This window comes from Ciona intestinalis, unplaced genomic scaffold, assembly GCF_000224145.3.
Source record: "Ciona intestinalis unplaced genomic scaffold, KH HT000094.2, whole genome shotgun sequence".
In the NCBI taxonomy this organism is placed as follows: domain Eukaryota; kingdom Metazoa; phylum Chordata; class Ascidiacea; order Phlebobranchia; family Cionidae; genus Ciona; species Ciona intestinalis.
In genome coordinates, this window is record NW_004190416.2 from 91163 (window position 1) to 111109 (window position 19947).

General features: G+C 34.4%; 4 protein-coding genes across 7 annotated transcripts; 1 reads left to right on the top strand and 3 right to left on the bottom strand.

Moving 5' to 3' along the window:
* Positions 1 to 545: 545 nt before the first annotated feature.
* Positions 546 to 6510, bottom strand: LOC100186977 (serine/threonine-protein phosphatase 4 regulatory subunit 3A). Its single transcript, XM_004227075.4, has 6 exons — positions 6352 to 6510; positions 5989 to 6039; positions 5358 to 5453; positions 4382 to 5124; positions 3466 to 4098; positions 546 to 2958 (listed from the first exon to the last, which is right to left on the bottom strand). Exons 4-6 carry the CDS (start codon positions 4691 to 4693, stop codon positions 1348 to 1350), a joined length of 2556 nt encoding a protein of 851 aa, XP_004227123.1. The 5' UTR covers positions 4694 to 5124; positions 5358 to 5453; positions 5989 to 6039; positions 6352 to 6510; the 3' UTR covers positions 546 to 1347.
* On the bottom strand, positions 4701 to 6440 carry LOC104266576 (ribonuclease P protein subunit p38-like). The gene is made up of 4 exons (XM_009863113.1): positions 6352 to 6440; positions 5989 to 6039; positions 5358 to 5453; positions 4701 to 5124 (listed from the first exon to the last, which is right to left on the bottom strand). Exons 1-4 carry the CDS (start codon positions 6438 to 6440, stop codon positions 4701 to 4703), a joined length of 660 nt encoding a protein of 219 aa, XP_009861415.1.
* A 1446-nt stretch (positions 6511 to 7956) lies between the features above and the next one.
* On the bottom strand, positions 7957 to 16379 carry LOC778849 (zinc finger RNA-binding protein). Of its 4 annotated transcripts, none has more exons than XM_018815597.2 (20): positions 16219 to 16378; positions 15964 to 16096; positions 15673 to 15762; positions 15367 to 15511; positions 15051 to 15139; positions 14606 to 14809; positions 14034 to 14288; positions 13530 to 13647; positions 12939 to 13163; positions 12464 to 12609; positions 11963 to 12054; positions 11628 to 11705; positions 11108 to 11273; positions 10670 to 10845; positions 10365 to 10539; positions 9863 to 10001; positions 9423 to 9523; positions 8949 to 9044; positions 8490 to 8699; positions 7957 to 8249 (listed from the first exon to the last, which is right to left on the bottom strand). In XM_018815597.2, the coding sequence occupies exons 1-20, from the start codon at positions 16269 to 16271 to the stop codon at positions 8103 to 8105; spliced, it is 2838 nt and encodes a 945-aa protein (XP_018671142.1). In that variant the 5' UTR covers positions 16272 to 16378; the 3' UTR covers positions 7957 to 8102. The 4 variants fall into 4 exon arrangements, 3 of the variants coding, with proteins under 3 accessions (XP_018671142.1, XP_018671141.1, XP_002130212.1); XM_018815596.2 differs by having other exon boundaries at positions 9423 to 9526; XM_002130176.5 differs by having other exon boundaries at positions 7959 to 8249; positions 9423 to 9526; positions 15367 to 15508.
* A 41-nt stretch (positions 16380 to 16420) lies between these two features.
* On the top strand, positions 16421 to 19763 carry LOC100179083 (protein FAM81A). Its single transcript, XM_002130402.4, has 7 exons — positions 16421 to 16664; positions 16910 to 17013; positions 17377 to 17506; positions 17683 to 17796; positions 17984 to 18112; positions 18329 to 18459; positions 18752 to 19763. The coding sequence occupies exons 1-7, from the start codon at positions 16539 to 16541 to the stop codon at positions 18939 to 18941; spliced, it is 924 nt and encodes a 307-aa protein (XP_002130438.1). The 5' UTR covers positions 16421 to 16538; the 3' UTR covers positions 18942 to 19763.
* The last annotated feature ends 184 nt before the right edge of the window (positions 19764 to 19947 follow it).

A 19947-nucleotide genomic window follows, 5' to 3' on the forward strand; every position in this document is an offset into this window, starting at 1 on the left:
CTTTATAAGGATTAGGGTAGGGGAAGGATTCTTCACTAGCACTATAAAGTTCTAATACACACGAAATATAACTCGTATAAACTAAACGGTAACTCTCAAAAACAGCTGGCTCGTTCATTTGATTTCTGACTTGGATGATTTGCGTTGGAACTTACCAGTACAAAGATAGTATTACAATATTCACAATTTCTTAAAGTTATAGTTCAGACTCGGCGTATTTTACAGAAACTGAGGCACCAATGCCAACAAAACTACCCAAAGTTTTCATATGAATATAATTCGGTTTATATTAAGATTAAAATAGTCATTCATCTTTACGTTGAAATAATTTAGGAAAGTTGTATTCACTGATCCCTTTAAAAGACGTCATTTATTACTACGTCACTCTTCTGCCGCGCAAAAAAGCGACTAAAACGGATAGTTGGTGGATCTTATATTAACATTAATGGATAAGACTTTGAACTGTGTTTAACTTCTCATATCGACACAAAAACACTACACTTACTTTACCTTACCACTATATTAAAATGCACCACACTGTAAAGTTGTCTGATCATCCTGATTTTTGTGGGTCATAGAATTTTTGTACAGGATTTATTAAAATTACAACTTGCGCTGTGTCTAAATCTCTGCGATTGGAAAAAAGGGAGAATAAAAAATTAAAAACAGCAGCGACAGAGCAGTGTCCACACAGGCTGCCAACGCAGTTTCGAAACAACATATATTTTTGTGGGTAAAACCAAAGTTAGCAGGAAAAGATTTCACTTCGAAAAATCCTGAAATTTGGGGTGTAAGGAGCACTGTACACTTTCCACAGAAGCTGTTATATATTACACTGATTGAACTTGTCAAGGCACCGAAAAAGATACTTGTTTACGAGTTGGGTTAACCACCAAAGTAACCCTTTGCTATTTGATGGAACTGACATAATAAATGTCAACCTTATTTGAATTTTAAAAATACTGTACATTTACAAAAGAAATACCTATGCTGCAAATTGATTCCCAAATTGGTTGAATTTTGGTAAAATAAATTTGAATTAGCACTTCTTATCATGGAGTGAGTAAACAGAAGTTTCAGTTACCAACTACATTCATGATTTCGGAAAATTGCTAAACACAGTGCATCAGAATTGTGCATGTGGGGTGTCTGCTCTGTAACTCACTACTGCTCAGGAGATGCAACACCAAAGAGTTGTGGAAAAATAGGCGGTTTTGTAAAAAAGAAAGAAAAAAATTGTTGGTCGCTACAAAATCTGAGGTGACTTGTGTGAATTGGAGCCATACATCCTGCCTTTGGCGCTGTAAGCACAAATGATGGTAACCCTAGCCTTCATAGAAGATGGTGTTAGTTATTAGCTACTTGTTCGATTAGACGTGGCTTTTTCCGTACAGGTTCCGACTCTAAAATCTCCTTCTGTTTGCCTTCAACACTATTAGTTTTTGTGAGAGATGCATTTAAATCTGGCTCACATTTTACAGCAGTTGCCTTTTCTTGACTTTCTTCTTCGTCATCGGAATCATCATCAGAGTAATCGACCAAACCAACGAGACCATTCTTCACTGTCACAGGAGCTTCATCTGTGCTCTTCACCTCCGCTTTTGGGGCAATTGAACCGTTGGAAAAATTCTCTTCTCCTTTTGTCTCAAGTTGCAACATAGTGTTTAGTTTGTTAAGTTCGTTACTTTTTTTTACAGTTTTATCTTGAGGCTTATCACCTTCTAAAATACTATCAATGTTGATTTTCGGGGCATCAGTGTCAAACGCATCACCTGAAGAGAAGCTCGAGTTATGATCTTCTCCGTCCTCATCATCTTTTTCAAACCACAGCTCTTCTTCTTCTTCCATCGCCCTCGCATCTCTCCTGTAGCGATGATTAGGTATTGCAACAGCATCCGATATGGGGTCAGGATTTTGCTTCAGCTCTCTTCCCTTCTGCTGATCAAACCGAAGCTTCAAACCTACGAAGGTCTTCACGTATTCGATTTCTTTCAACCGCTCATGATGGTTCTCCACCACATATGAAATCAATGACTTAATATCCTCCACTCGGATATATTCAAACATTTCTAGTATTGTTGAGTTAATGAGGTTGTATCTGCTGCCTGATCTAAACAAGGAATCCACTACGGGTTTAAAGAGGTCGCCTTTTACAATGTATCGGTTATAAAATTCATCTAACGTGCTGACTATTTTCCTTGTAAAGCGTAGCGCAGCTAGAGACAGAAATTTGTGTCGTGAGTTCAGCAGAACGAGTACTCTTCGCAGCAAATCCTTGCTGAGTATATAGTTCTTAACATGATAGGTGTGGTGTTCCACTGAGAAGGTAACCAACTCAAGAATAAGGCTAAGTAGGTGAGCAGTTTGATAATCATCCTTTCCTAGCTTTGTTTCATCGGCAGTGTTGGCCAGGAGAGGCGCCATCAGCACGTGCATGCAATTACGGTAGAAAAATCCAAGAAATTCCGTCTTTTCGTTCTTATTTGCCATCATGTTTTCAGGGTCGAGTAAAACCCGCAGTAAGCCTGTTAACTGCATGGCACAGCTGAGCTCAGGATCGGGGTCACAGATCATTTGATCGATGACAAGGTTTAGAAGAAAGAGATCGTCATCGTTCCCTTCGCTCCTTGCTTCAGTCATCTCCTTGTGTGCAAAGTCGCGCACCATCGACGGACTGTGCTCGACCACATGAGCAAAGATATCAATTGCAAGTCTATGTGAAGGTTCATCATCACTTGCAAGCAGAGATTCAATTGCTGTGAGGACTCCTAACTCTCCAAGTTGTTTGAAAAAATCATCTCTAGAGGTTGGTTGCAGCGTCTGGGAAAGGGAGCATAACTCTTTAACGAACCCGGCAAGTTCTCTCCTCCTCTCATCTTCCACTGTTTCATCTCCGAGTTGTTTAAACAACGAGGTAAGCAACGTTTCATCTTCTTGTACCAGACTCACGATTTCAACCTGCAGAAGTGAATAGTGATGAAAAAAAAAAAAACTTAAGGCCAAAATTTGTATTGATAAACCAATTTATGCTAGCTTAAAATACAATTTTAATTTATCGCTAAAAATACAGTAAAAATATGGGATGACACCTAGCTATACTCCTATGCATTTACTTGCTTACTGGCCTACAAATGTTCATGATTTCATAATCTAAATCGTAAATCCCTTAAGCTGGGAAAATTCTATCAAAAATTCTACACGCAAATGATTTTTACCAGTTTGTTTACAATATGGACTAACATAAAATTTGCCTAACTCTTTATAAGAATGACAATAATAAACTAATTTATGCTACCATAAGATTACTAATTTCTTCTGGGGAGAATTTCATAATTCATACTGTTGGTGTAATTATAATAGCCATTAATTTTTTGTGACATTGCTGTAATAGGGTGAATAATATCACAGGACCTTTTGCTGCTTAGTATATTGGAAATCTAATTTGAAATATGTTATCAAACGTACCTTATTGAAAAAGATTACAGAGCTCAGTGTGGAAAGCATATTCTCCTCAAACACTGATGGAGTAGGAAGAACAACATCCTGGATGTACTGCAGTCGGAATGTCTGATGAATTTTCTTGAGTAATTCTGGATTTTTAATTGGTAGCACTTCCTTAAAATTCACTTCTTTGAGAAGGTAGTCTCGGTGCCTACGTGGTTCGGATAGAGCAGGGTCGTACTCGAGGCAACCAACCACTGGAACTATGTTCGAATCCTGCAGCATCACATCGAAGAGACTGCTCCGGTTGAGAAGGAAAATGGTTTTCATGATCTCGTAAAGTTTGTGGAGTCCATCCGTGTGATCGAGGTCCTCACATGTCCGAAAGAGGTCTAGAAGCTTCCGGATGTAGTCCGACTCTTCGATCGAGCGAGCCAGTTGGTCTCGACGAACAAGCGAAGGCAGGGAAGTCGTAAAAACTTCCGCGATCTCTTCCAACTCTCCGAGCTCACAAGCAGGGAGAACATAAGGTGATGTAGATTGACGTTGCAGCGACTCTCCACTATCATCCAGTCTTCCACCACCAAACTCTTCCTCATCTTCCCCATCTTCTGGGATGTCTTGCGTGATGTCAACAGAAGGATCTTTTCCCTGGACCTGGAATAAAAATTATGTTTTTGATCTTTTTTTATCTATAATGATATAATGAGAAAACAGATAGCAACCCCTAAGAATTAATAAGCCAGTTATTCCCCATTCCCACTATGGCATTTGGTTTTCCTTTATCTTAGGTGATATATTCAGAAAAACAGATTATTATGCCATTTTAACTTCCTGGGTGTGGGGATAACAAACTAAATCTTACCTAAATTCCAGGTTTTCGAAAAGGACAATCCACATAGAATAGAAAAATGCCATGGACTTCAAATTCTATACATACCTGGCAGATTTTTTCCCAAATTTCATCACAGCCTGCTTTCTCCTGGAAACTTAGAGCAAGATCTGTGTTTTCACCTTCCGACCAAACTATCAATGTCTCCTGCTGCTTCTGGTAAGCAGTGTCTGGTAGGATGCGAGATTCGAGTAAAAGTGAACCATCCTGTTCAGCTCTTACTATTAGTGTCATGCCAGTTAATCTTTCAACATAAGCTGAAGATACATGGCCCGTACCCTGATCATCCCACTGTCTCTCCTCATTCAGGGTATACACCTTTACTCTGCGTCTGGTGTCGCTCATGTTTATGTTCACCATTAATATCTTAGTTTCGTTGACGCTTTGCCCTTCCTGAGCTTTTGTTGATGCAGACTTTCGTCTGTAAAAAGTGGGGGTTTTCCTCGGAAACTGTACTCTGCTTAACAGGACACTTTTCAGGCAGCAGTGTGTTCCACGGCAATGTGATAGTGGATAAGTGTTGTTTTATATCAGTAGCAGTTTTAGCCACGTCCGATGGGTCTTCTGTCTTCAGAAAACCCAATGCTAAAACTGATTTTAGTTCCAGCAGTGGAGCAAGAGTGGCACTCAAGTTTGCAAGACCTGCTGTTGGTGTTCCTCGGGAAGCAGAAAGCAGAGCTAGGTGCTGAGTTAGAGCTGCAGGCTTGGCAGATTTGCAAGTAATGAAAAAAGAAAGTTTATCTTTTTCCAGCGCCTTTGTCACTTCGTTTATTCCAAATACAAAGTTTTTCCTAAAACAATATAAGAATAAGAAATATATATATATATTCACACGTGTAAAATTATAATAATTAATAATGTCCATTTGTCTTTTCGATTACGGTAGCAAAGATTAAAAAACATTCAAAGCGAAAAGACAGAATATAGCGACAACGCAACAGTTGTTTAAAACAGCATATATATATAGGACTACCCTAAATATTATAACTATTTCACGGCAACTTGTTTCTTATGATATACTTACCGAAACTCGTTTGGTTGTTTAATTTCACCACTTATTTTTCGCTTTTTACGACCAGCACTTTGTACTTTCTTGACTTCTGGGTGAGATTCAAAAAATCTATGAAGGAAAATTGAATAAGAAAGACACATTAAAGTTTATGAATAAATAACCTTTCAATGCCTCATCAGAAACCTACTACGTTTTTTTCAAACCAGCCTTTAAAAGTTTATTCACATTATGCCTGGTAGCAAAAGTAACAGAATATTTATGATTAATTTTAACACAGGAAGTTTTACCATTTAAAATTATCATTGGTAGAGTAAATCTTACTATGTTTATTTTAACTAGTAGTATTGTAATACACATCATACACAACTGTGATCAAATATTTAAAGAAAAGAAATATCTTTTTACATTCCTACAAATATATATATAGATACTTATATTGACTGTAATAATTGTTACATAACGTTTGGACAAACATTCTTTGCGTAGCTTCACACAATCAAGTCCTAGCAAAGAGTCACACTCAAAAGTGTGACCGGAGCAAATGGAGTGCATAACCGTTGAATTAATTATTTCAAAGATAATCATAAGATGAACATGATCAATTAATTTTAGTATATATAGTAAAATAAACATAACAACAAACCGTGTTAAGAGTTTAAGAACGGTAGATGATGTCTTCCTTTCAGCAGTTGGTCTGTTAATAATTAACGAGTTACAATCAAATAAAGAACTACAATACTCCATTGTTACGCTACTAGTACAACACGTACTTAATTTAATATACACTGTAATGATATTAAACAACAACAACCGATAAACATGCATTTTTTTTAATTTTAACTTCTATAATATATTGCTCATGATTTAAAGTTTTAAGCAATACCCATACCTAAATGGTAGGTATAGTAATTTAAAATTAGTCAACACTCAGTCACCAGTACACAAAACATGAGGCTTATTTACACAGTAGTTTCAAATGTAAACAACATAAAACATCACAACTCACATTGTTACGAGATAAGGCTGGAGCAAACTGGCTTTAAGTACCAACTTTTTTCCTGTCTTCTCGCCTAAAGTTACCGGTGTACTAGACATGACTTCATTTTAACATGACTATTCAAAAACACTTTAATACTACAAAACCTGACAAAAAAATTGGAAATAAAAAGTTAAAAACAAATTTTATTTATTACCTTTTTTTAAATATAAATTTTTTGAATAATGAATGTATATATATAAAAGATATAAAAAATATGATTTTTTGGCAAAACATTTGACAAAAAGTTTTTTTTTCATTTTTCATTAAATAAGTGTTTTCAATTAATGTGCATTGTTTTAAACCTCGCTACTGTAATCAAATAGACAAATAAAGAAAATAATGCTATAAATGTCTTCTGTTTACTTGAAATAGGTCGAAATAATTCTTATAATCAGTTAGGGAATTAACAAATTTACCTAATAATTACATTCATTACACTTTGTTATCATATTTTAATGTTATATATATACATTAAAATATAGACTTATAAATAATAAAGATATAGTAATAGTAATTTTTGTATTAATATAAGTTACCAACTAGTTGTTTATTTGTTTCAATCAGTATAACATATTTTAGAATGTCCTGTGTTGGCTGTGTTGCATGTGTATTACTGCATTGGTTCAGTTTTTTAGATGTTTATACAAGAGGACAAAAAATAAAATTAAACAAGGCACATGACTAATACATTAAAACACAGTGATGTTATTACAGTCAGGCTTTTGAAAATTCAGGAACTAAAATCCAAAATAACAGTTTAACAGTAATACAGTTACAAGTTACCCCAACTGATTTAAATGCAAATCTATAAAATGTAAGCTAACAAATTTAAATGTGCTATAACAATATAACGAAATTATGTTAACAATTAATTTACGAAAATACTGTCTGACCTAATTGTTAAACTATTGCACGGTTTTTGTTAATTGTTTCTTCGCTTAAAAAGCGTGCCAATTTTATTCAAGAACCGTATCAAATATAATTTGTTCGCATTACACATAAAGCTGATCTGGCTACAAAGCAAGCGTTGTAAGTGCTTCTATCCACTACGGTGCAAAGAAAATCGCAGCATCCGGTTGCGACTTATGAGAAGAGAACACAACGAACTACTTTCACCTCGCGCTGGTGCAATAGAGCGTTTTCTCCCGGCGAGTAACAAAGTAGCTCGATCACCCTGTAGAGACACTCTTGATTCTCATGGTCCCGAATTATTAAACTGCCACCTGATTTAAAAACGTAATTCGAGGTAAGTCAGCTACCAATTGCGTTGACTCACTTATCATAAACTACTTAAGTAAAAAAAGCAGCTCATTCCAAAGAAGTTCGGTCAGTTTTTTGATTTATGGCAAATAATCGTTTGTATATTTCCAAACACCAGTTTCTTTACTGTACCGTCCAAACACCGTGATAGAATTACATAAATGCGCGCAAAGAACGACTTGAAACGTGAATGCAACTATATTGTAGATTACACATTACTTTTTCTATGTGACTTTCAACACTTCTCCTGATTTTTACACAATACCTAACAATGATTAGATAACATAGTTTAACTGTATATACCAACAAAAATTGCAACTATAACGAATTTGGCTTTATTTTCCATGCAAAGCTCGTGTTACTTGCGCAATTTGAAATAATATCAATTCAGAATGAGAACAGTTCTCAAAATTGTCAAATTTACTACACATCAGTTAAATTGAAGCAGATGTGTGAAATTAATGCATTTCAACTTTAATCTTCTTTACTCCTGTATTGTCAAACTCCCCATTTTCTGCACTTCGTTTTTGCACTTGCGGCTTTGGCTCATATTTAAGGTCAAGAATTTTAAACATTTTGCCAAAAGTTACCAATCGCAAAAGCCGCTGTAAAATAATTTTTTATAAAGTCGCATAAATCATAAAACCCTTTTAATGTAAATAAGGTATGTTTTTAACTGTAAGCGTGTTTTAACAACTGTTGTTTTGTCGCTATATCCTGTCTTTTTGATTTCAATATTTTTTAATCTTTGTATCATAATTAAAAAGACAAACAAAAGTTAGTATTATTATTATATATACGTGTTAGAGGTAACAAGAAACGTGCGAACAAAATGACAGATATACCTGAGCCAATGTTGTAATGTCTTCCCTTTGTTGGAGACTTAAGTTACCAGCAGCATCTGTGGGTTCTTTTTCACAAGGATCTCGAATACCAGGACCATCAGGCAGCAAAACACCCATGGAAAGAACTTCAAGGACGCGCTGTAAGCAACTTGTTGGAGACAAGGTTGACGTCGCACTTGTGTAGGAACGCTCAGTAAGAAGCTCAATCGCCTTTAAATAGGAATAAACAATCAAATTTGATTTGTATAGTCACCATACAATGTAAAGTATTAAAATATTTCGCACGCAGCCAATAAAATAGTAAGATAATCAGTTTTGAACTCATAATTAAACAATATTTGTTGCAGAACCACCTTTGAACAAAAAAAAACAATACAATTTTGACTATAGAATAACTATTGCACAAATATTGAAATGGGATATTGAACAATAATGTTTGCACCAATTTAATTCTCTTACCCAACTTTTCAAAGGAACCAACTGATTGTAGCGAGTTGCAAAATCTTTAAAGATCCGACAAATCACAAGGCAAGAATGGTATGGGGTCACTTTAGCCTAAAATTCAGATCAGTTTTAAACAGGTTTACTGATTTTTGTCTTGTACTTTTTTATTAAGCTTGTAAAGTAAAATATGGAGAAAATACAGTAATTATTGGTAAGAAAGTTTGGAAAAACTATATAAATAAGGTATTTTAGCAAATAAATAAGGTATTAGCGTAAGTAGTTATTATAATAGTTACTATTATTCTAAAAACGAGACGATCAAATTAGCATATTTTTGATAAAATACAATATATAGTGAATTAATTAATAAATTTACATTAGCACTCTGGTTACATATGCTGTTACTTCTACTATATTTAGAAGTAACAGCACACCAGTGTTGCGCAATGTATAAAAGTGTATTGCTGCGTGCTAAAAGAGAAGCCAAACCTGGAACCACTTGGCGCGACGGAGCGCGGCCAGTGCGTCGCAGCATTTGTCTGAATCCAAAATGTCTGGTGGGTCTGGCTTCTTATTCTTTGTTGCGCTCTCTTCTTTAGAGGGAGGGCAACAAATAAACAACCACACGGGGACAGCAGAGGGGTAGCATCCCAAAGCATGCATATGACACAGCGAATGTAAAAGAGGACGGATTAAAAAGTTTAACTAGGGTAAGATTAAGCTGTATATTGGTCATTGCCCTCTGCTGTTGATATTATAAAACCTCCTTATGCAAACCCTTAAAGCTAAGATACGAAATCTATACCGGATAAAAATAAATTATAACAACTCAAAAAAAGTAGATTTTTCTTTTAAAAATGACTGTAATTCCTTATAAAAAATCTGCTTGCGTTTAAAAATATATTTTTATTTTTTCTTAGGGACCATACCTGCATCCGGACATGGGTTTCTCATTGATGTGGATGTAAGAGTGATGCGAATGGTGACCACTGGGACAGATTTGGTAGCAAGGAGAATAGCAGCGTCTTCAACCATGATTTTCATCACAAAGTTTTCATCACTTACATTCTGTGAAGAAAATTAACTATGTCAGGCTGTCAGTTATTTAAAAAGATTGCAGGTGCTAATTTAAACAAGAAAAAAAATTTAGAAACATTATTACATAATTAAACTCTGTAGTCCAACAATATTTAAACTTTTGCAAAAGTTCTTTATCCTTGCTAAGTTCTTTATCCTTGCTATGTGGGCAATGACGGGGTTCTGTTTCATACACTCGTACCAGCATACGAGTTAACACGTATGTAACTTTGCGAGGGATTGTGTTTTTTTTTGTTTTTTATGTATGGCCGACATTTTGGACAACCCATTAGGGACCACCGGGTTAAAGATGGAAAACTTATTTTTTGTTTAAAATTGTTTTCAAAATCTTACCCCTAGTTGCTTGGGTAGATGACCAGCCACCCTGTTCAACATTGTTTTGGTTGGTTTGACATTGCACATAAGGACCAATGCTACATGCAGGTCACCAGTGAGTAGTAAACCTTTAGAAAGTTCACCGACTCTTACAACAGCAGTGATCAATCGCTGAGGTTGCGCTCTTTTACGACTGTGTAGAAAGCATAGTAAGAACAATAATGTGACAAAGTTTTATCTATATGCCTGAAAGCACTAGCAGAAGTAAAAGTATATTATAACAATATATATATACTAATACCTAAATACTACACACAACATACGTTCCGTGTGAGGCAGCAAATACTTTCATCTCTTGTTCATGAATTGTACGCGACACATCCTTGAAGGCAGTTTCTACCGTCTGCACAGTACTTTGTACTGCCTCCAGTTCTTCTGGTGTTGGGTAAATGTTCTTATGCTTCTTCATGATAAGCTGGTCATCCCGTGAAAGCTGACCCTGAAATAAAACTACGTGTATGAAAAATCTCTCGCAATAATAAAAAACTTGGGAAATTTTTCAACCTGGGCATTTCTGTTAAATTTAATAAATAATGGTCAATTTTTGGTATTTTACATTTTTTTGAATACTGAAGCTGTTTTTTATAATCTAAAGCTCTTAGCATGGGTTATAAACCCATTTCTTACTACAGTCAACCCCGCTTTATCTGACCAGTTTGGTTTGGTTCAGATGTGGTGACTGTTTTATTAAGTACACGTACCTCATTCCCATTTGCATCATTTGGCCGAAAAAATTTCAAATGTGGTTTATTCGGTGGTGCAAGGTATGGGGGGACAGGGGTGCCAGATAAACGACAATATGAAACTTCTTCTTCAAATAAAGACAGTTCTTCCTTGTATCGATAGTAAAGCTCTTGCTCATAAAGCCTGTTGCAACATTGTTTGCGTTAGAACCATTTCTAACTCTTAATTTTACAAAGATTGCAACCTGTTTTATTACTTTCTCTTTAAATGGCATCACATATAGTCTTTATTTTATCCCAAATCTGTTCAATGCTTCATCGATATATCGCTAGCAGTGACTAGGGGTAGTGTTTCAGTTTCAGCCAAAATTCTTAGTGTGTCTTGTCACAGAAACCTCTATTTTATTCTATATACACTTCTGCAGCTTGGCATGCTATGGGTGCTAGAATTTAAGCAGCGATTTCAATATGAAAGTTGTTACCGCCCGTGTATTAGACCCTCACTCTTGTAAAGGCTTTATCATTCGCCCCTCCTCACCTGATGTCTTCTTCCTCCCGCTTCCTCATCTCCATCTGCCATTCCATCCTCTTCTTCTGTTGCTCCATCGCTGCCTCTCTGAACACAAAAAAAATAGGTGAAATGTTTAACTTTAATCAAAGGCAAAAAATAAAATATAAATGCACTTTAAATTTATATAGTAACCACAGCTGTTAATTATTGCTTTTTTGCAGAGACTGACGATGCTATTAAGGTAAAAAATATATCTCCTATAATGTACAATTGTTGGATTTAATTTTTGTCTGTTAAGTTTTCTAGTACCAGATTTAAAATATAATATAACATTCGGTTATGAATTTAAAAACTAAACCCACTTTTTTGCTTCCATTCTCATTTTCATTTCCATCAAGCTTTTTTGTTTAGGATTCAGTTTCACTTCAACTTCTATATTTGGATCAACTTTTTTCTGAGTTGGGCATAACATTAGGTTAGTGCTAGTTTGGAACAGCAGTTTATCTAAAACATTTTTTATAATTTTTTTTTTTTTTTTTGATAACTGTTTATTGTCAATTAAGATGACTATATAGTATGACAACAATTTTACTTGTTTCTATAATTTTTTTCCATAAATTATATTATGAATATACATCTGAAGTATTTATTTTCCAGTATTTTTTATTATTTTATCATTATATTGTGGCGACCGGTCACGTGTGTGTGTGTGTGCCGAAGCATACAAGAGTTTTTCCTACGTTTATCTTCCGTATAAATACCACGTCTCGAGTTCATTCGCCCTCTTAGTTTACCTCTTGCAATAAACCAATATGCAACCGCTACGATATATATTAAATCTAAAAAAGTATTCAAGCACCTACCTTATAAGAAAGCCTGTGCCTTCTTCCTCTTATATGAAGAGCTTTTGCAGACGGATCATTAAACTCACATTCACATAATTTACACCGATACCTTATAACCCGACCGTCCGTCCATACTTGTGTTACATAATCCTCCCCTACTGGAGCTGTTGTGGAAAAAAGATGGATTATGAATGTGACAAAAAAGGACAAAATGTTTAAAAAGATAAATCTAGGCAAAAAGTTGAACAACATATGAATAGGCTAGTTGATATAAAAGGGTTGCCATGGCAAAAACAGATAAATTTGTGTAAAATTTTAAAAAGTTGAAAATAAATACCGGCAGATTCAAGCGCGCTGAAAACATAACAGTCAAAAAACAACTTCAACCAATTGTAAAATAATATATATATATATAGATTTTACCTAAATAGCATCGTTAGTCTTTTATTCAAACAGAACCCACAGAAGTTAAAACGATCAAACACAAGCTCACCATTTTTACTTTCTATTTCTGCAGAATCTTTGATTTCTTCTTTGATTGTTTCCTGGCATATGGGTTTCATGACAGGCGGGGCAGGGGGCGGGGGCATTAGGGGTACATTTGCGGGGGTGGGGGCTTTGAAGGTAGGGGTAGAGGTGCTGGTGATGGGTGGGTAGGCAGTGGGGGTGCTTTTAATAACTGTATTTACCCCTCCGGATAAATGAAGAGTATTACCACCTGTTTAATTTTATGATGTGAAATATATAATATAATATATATACATAATAGTATTATATTACTATGTTTTGAAGAGTAATACCACCTGTGTTTTGGTAGGAAAATTATACTTTGGAACTTTTATGATATGCTCAGCTTCTTCTTTATATATAATATATAATAATTTATAGTTGGAATAACACTCCAACTATATGCTAAATTGTTCAAGGCTTAACTAAGTGATAAAACTAAGACATGTTCTTGTTCTGTACTTGTTAACTTTGATGGAATTAAAAAAATATATACGTAAAAAAAAGTGGTGGTATCCATCACTTGGGGCTACTGTCTTGTCCCAACCTAAATTTATTTTTTCTTTTTTAAACTCACCAACAAAGTTGACTTTATTAGATAGAGCTTTCTTCATTGCGATGCCTACTTTGGTTTCCTGGTAACTTTGTGGTTTATATGAAGCTGGCATCTTGTTGTTGGTTGCCGCAAACTTGGCCTGGGTGAAGAAACAGTTTAAAAACAATACAGTGTTATTGTAGTAGTCTTATGCTAATTTTGCAATAATATACTGGATTTATGAATAACCAATAAATATTTGGTGCAACATATTCTGTAAAGTTATATTAGATTAGATGCATAACTTATAAACATTGTCAAATACAGCAGCCTAACTGAACACTACAAGCTTAAAAATCAGAGAAATCATTAACATGGTTAAAGTAACTTACTTTCTCTGCAAAATAACGTAACTTACATTAGGGACTAGGGTAATAGACCAATCATAGCCTAATCTTAAGACCTATGGGGTGCCATACTTGACCTATGGCAAGTCATGGAGGACCTTACCCACATGAAATAAAACATACCTAACACTCAACTTACATCTCTAATTGGAAGTTCAGATTCTGTCATTAGTTTCTCACGAACCAGGTAGTCACAGAAATCCCACGCGGCCCTTGTTTGCGAATCTTTCTTGTTTCCAGCGCTTCCCTTGGCTACATAATCATATCCGTGTACAACGATCTCGCACACATAGGTTTGCCTGTACGGGTGACTACCATGTGCAGTAATGTTGTAATCGGGACGAGCTTTCTTCTTACTTAACCAAGCATAGAGATATGCTTTGACTTCAGTTGCCTAAAAACATGGAAAAAACTTATAAGATGTAATTTGAATATAAAAAAATGCTATAACATTTTGAAATGACTAGAGGCACATTTTTAATGTAAATCTTTTAGCCTCACTTGGCGGCAGTGACAGTGGTCATAACATGGGGTCCTATTCCATACATATGGTGCTCCTTACAAATTACAACATTTTATCCTAAAATTATCAAAAAAGGTATATACAACCATTGAAAACAATAAAATACTGAAAACATTGTATTAGGAACCATTTTGCAAAATTACAACATATATATATATATTGATTTATTGAGTATGATTAAAACTTACTACAATTGGTTTGTTGGGGTCTTTGACTTGCTGTAACCTCTTCTGTTTCCAGTAAGGTAGTTGCTTTATATAGGCAGCACTTAGATTAGATGCTCCCCCTCCCCCTGTTACACCAGTTGGTGTTGAATGTTGTTGGTAGATTGATGAAGCAGCGTTGATGAGAGCTTTCTCATAGTTAGATATGTTTTGTTGTGATTGTTGGCTCTATTGGATTAAATATATCTGTTACTGTTAGTGAAACAAACAATACCGGTATACATCTGTTAGTTTGGCTGATTTTTTTTCATGCAAATTTTACAGAAGCTGTTTCGTTAATACAAGCTTTTGTGGTGCCTTTAGATCACATTTGAGTATTTCTATTCATAAACTATTTTTATTTTTCATTAGTATGCTCATTTAAGTTTAAAAACGGCATAAAAGTTTAGTTGCTTATAAAAACAATTACCTGTCGTTGGTTGAAATTAGATGTAACAGGAGGGCTGGGTTGGTTATACACTGGCTGGGGTGCTGGCTGTTTAATCTGCATTGCGCTATCTGAAGATAATGTTAGATAGTTAGATGCCAGAAGCAGCTTATAAATTATAGATTAGAACTAAAATTAAGAAATTATCCCATGACTTGTTTGCTTGGTTGCAAGGAAAATGGTGTGTTTTTTATGTTTTTATGAGTTACACTTGGTGTGTTTTTGTAAGTTTATGAGTTACAAAATATTTTATTGAGTTATACAATGCACAAAACATAAGTTAAGAATAATTTGTTACTTTGAGTATTGTTGTTTGTGAAATAGGCAGTTGATGAATTGGCAGTGTTGGTTTGTGTGGGTGGGTTTCTTGGTTGTTGTTGTTGTTGATAATATTGATGTTGATTGCTTTGTTGAACAGCTGGCTTGTTGAATCCAGTTTGCTGCGAACAGAAAAAAAATATTGTAGACCCGTTAAACATGATTAAAGGGAAAATGCAAAATTTTGTATTTTGGTTTGTAAAATTGCGTTTACTAAATTTTAATTTGCATTATGTAATAACTTGATAAAATATATCAAAACAACTGATTGAATAAGTTTTCATACTTGTTGTTGTTGTTGCTGTTGTTGACTTTGATAACTGTATGTGTTGGGATAAGATGTAGATGGGACAGATGCTCCTCCAGATGCAGTTGGCTGAAAATGCATTTAAACGTTTATTCAACTGGAATTACAATGTTGTATCTTATTTGTTTTCTGTTTAGTAATAAAATTTCTACAATTTTTTAGTATTAGTATGAATAATTGTACATTTTTTGTATTATATTAAGACATTTTCGCCTCTTAAATAAAACAATATGTTAAAATATATGGCTACGTTTTTTTTCTACCACTTACGTGTCCATAAGCTACGTATGTTTGTTGTTGTGGTGGCTGGATGGCTCTTGGTGGTTGCATATAGTTATTTTGTGCTGGTTGCTGCTGCTGTTGTATTCCATAATTACCACCGTAGTTTCCAGTGGTACCAATGCTGAATAATTAGAATACAAAATCGAGATTTAGAAATATATGAGAAAAGGCAGGATTTAAAAAGCCGGTCGTGCAAATTTAGGTCTAAACTTCTAAATAACACAATAAAAAAAAAAAACGAACTTATATTGTTGATTGTTCCCTCCTGAAGTGAATCCGAAGTAATTTGCGGCCATTTTGTAAGGAATAACCTATAAAAACGTGTTTCAAAGAGTCAGAAACAATGATTTTCGCATTATATACACTCGCCGACAACAGCGCATGCAGGAATGAGGAATTAATGAACCGGAACGGAAAAACAATGACGACATGGAAACATGGAAATCGAATAATAATGAATGTAAATAGAAATCTTGTAATAAGCGTACCTTTTCCATGGTGAACTGACGCAAAACAAACATTGTCGATATTTGTAGTAGTTTAATTAGAATCGTGAAATCGCGATGGATAAACGATTAGTCGCTGCATCTGTTGATGATGCTGTTCAACAATTATGGCGAGAACACATACGAACTTTGAATGGCTCCATAAAGCAACTTGGACGCGAAATTTCGGCAATTAAAAATGAGGTTTGAAATATATTTATATTTTTTGCTAAATTTTTCTATTTCAGTTTAGTACACTTTAAAATAATTATAATTGTTTTAATTTATATGCGGAAGTTATAAAATCCAATTGAATTGCCTACTTTCGAGTCCATACACGATACAGCATAGGATAATTTTAATTTTCTTTAACGTAATCGAAAGTGATAAATAAAATAATTATTATTATTTGCATATAAACCTTATGATGTTTTGTACCAATTTTCCAGATTTCTCAGCGTGATTCCATTGTCCAAACAACAAGTTACCAAACAAGGAATGTTGAGCAACTTGCACAAGCTGGTGTGGCTGATTTACGAGGAAGAATGGTCAGGTATATGTATATGGTGTGGATTTAGTCTGCAGAGTATGGCTGTTCTTGATGAGTTCTTCTGCATGCAAGACGATTATGTTTTTCGCGTGCGTGTGGCTACCAGTAAAAATCGGCGTGCAAAGCTTTTGATTCATTGTTTAAAATTAACTTGCTTGGGACATATTATGCCGTGCACAACCGAAGTTTATAAACAAATTTGTGTGTGCACCTGCCATACTCTGGGTGTGAATTATATCGTTGCATGAATGTAACTTGTTTTATTTTGCATGGCAGAAACAACAGACTTTAAAACATACATCCGATAAATCTAAAACTAGACTCTTCTTAATGCTCATTAGTCAATAATTGAATTTTGTATTAAAGGTGTGACACATCCATAGCACAGTTGGCACATGATTTCCGGACTACTGCTTCTACATATCAGCTTGACAACGAACGACTTAAACAATCCTTAGAAACAACTTCGAGTAAAAACAATGACCTGGAAAAAATGGTAACAAATAAATTCATTGTTGTGTATGAATTTGTGCAAGTATGTTCTTTTACTGGATTACTGGAACGAAATTCAGAGTAACTGAAACCTGAATGAAAAATAACTTTGGTTTGATTTTTATTTATAGTTTAAAAGGCAATTTTAATTATTATTTTTTTTTTACTTTGTTTGTTCAGGTAAATGAGTTAAATAAGAGGATGGACCAACTTACAAGTGAACAGGAAGGTAGAATAGAAGTTTATAGAGGAACAAACAGCATGCAGATGGAAGCTATTGACTCAAGGACCAAGGTTTTTTGTTATTAGTATTTGAATTTGAACCATTTTTATCCCAATTAATAACAAACATAGTCCTAATCCAAAATTTCTAATATTTGGGCTGTAAAAAATATTTCTTATTTACTTTTTTGATTAAAAAAATATACATATATATATATATATCCCTTTGTTTCTTGTTTTATTAATTTTTGGTTTGCAGAGAATTTTTGAAGACATTCGTATGACAATTGAAAGTAACAAGAGATGGGCTGAAACTGAAAGATTAAGAATCGAACAACAGTTAATGCAAGTTGTGGAACTAAACTCAACTATGGTTCTTAATAAACAGGTAACTAAATGGGTAGAGGTTCGTTGTTTTGTCATTTTAGTAGTAATAACTATTTTTATAATAGTGTAAAATAAACACTTTTATAGTAGTAACTATAATTGATTTAATAACTCAAAATAAACTAAAAAAACTGGGTAGTAAATGAATTGGTGTATGTTTTATATTTTGTACAAGTTTGTAAAACGACCGATATAATAGTAGATAATCTTTTATCAGGAAATGTACGAAAGCAAGGTGATGGACCAAATAAACACTGTACAGCGTGCTGTAGATGCTTGTAATGACCGCTGTGAAAAATGCCACATGGAGCTGAAGGATAAAGTTGACCAAAGTGAGCTTGTTAAAAGGTGAGCTGCATTTAATAATATATGCATGTGACCCAAAGTTACAGTGGTTATAACACAGATGTTCTGTTTCATACTCCTTGTGCCAGTTTGCGAGTTACCGCGTATAACATTGTTTGGAATTGTTTATATGACTCACAAGTGACAATATAGGACAATTGTGACCTACCTTCCAGTTTAAAAAATAAACCATAGGGATAGACTATTGACTTCTTAAATCTAAATTTATCTGCATATCATCAATTAAACACCAGTATGTGTGACCCAAAACTGTGTTAACAACAATAAATCTTAGTGTTGAAAGCCTTAAGAAAATGATGACATCTGAACTCGCGCAACTCAAGTCTGAATACCGGGAAGGATTTAGTTCCGTCCGTGAGAGTATTGACACGACTAATAGGCTTGTTAATGGTAAGCTTAAACTGATGGAGGACCAACTCACACGTGAAATAAATAATGTCAAGAAAATGGTTGTATTGATATAGCTAAAGCATTGATTCTTATTTAAATGAGAGACTGATGATGCCATTTAAGCGAAATTTATATATTTTGTTATACGATTAATTTTGATTTCTGTCTACATTTTCATGGCACCAGATCCTTCCTGTATTAATTTAGGTGTTAATTTTTCCGGCACATTTTCTGTAAATGTATTTTGAACAGTGTTTATTGGTTTCAGGCACAAAGTATTATAATATTTTTTAATTTGTCGCAAGGTGCCTTGTGTTATATTACTTCACTGTAGTTTAGCTGTTACTACATACTATTTACCTAATGTCTTATGCAAATAACAGGGTCTATTGCAAAGTATTTGCAACAAATTCTCCTTCACTTTGTAGATTGTATATCTTCCATGTAGTTGCAGTGTTCTCACTAAAGTTAGCTTTCCTTGTAGTATGTATTAAAGGTGGGTGAAGATAGGACACCTTTTCTCTCTATTTTCTTGTCCAAAGAACAAGAATTATAAAATTGTATCCTCACTACTTCCATAGACCTGTGTTAGTTGTTTAAAACAAAAAACAAGATCAGATATTTGGTTATTATGTGTCAAGGGGTGTCTGATTTTACCCCACAGTACTATTAATCCCACTATATAAAACACCATTACCCACCCACCACAGAGAACACTGTTTCAAAGCTCCATTTATCTCATAGTGTTCCGTTGTATCAGCATTAGTGTTCAAATTGTTTAAATAATTTAGTTCATAACCATCGCATTTTATGCAATGTGTAAATGGCGATATATTTTATACTTTATAGTATACTTAGACCCACTATGCCAGAAATAGAACTTTAAATAAAATATACTTGCTATTGTAATACAAGGAATAGCATAGACCAAAGCCAAAGTGGTAAGAGTAAAGTAGGTTTTAGACAATTTAGAGAATATGTTCGACCACAAAGCAGAGAATATAGCTTTGGAATTCTTGGTGCTAAAATGTAAAATTTTAAATTAGGCAATTTTAGTATTAATTCCTGTATAGGCACTGT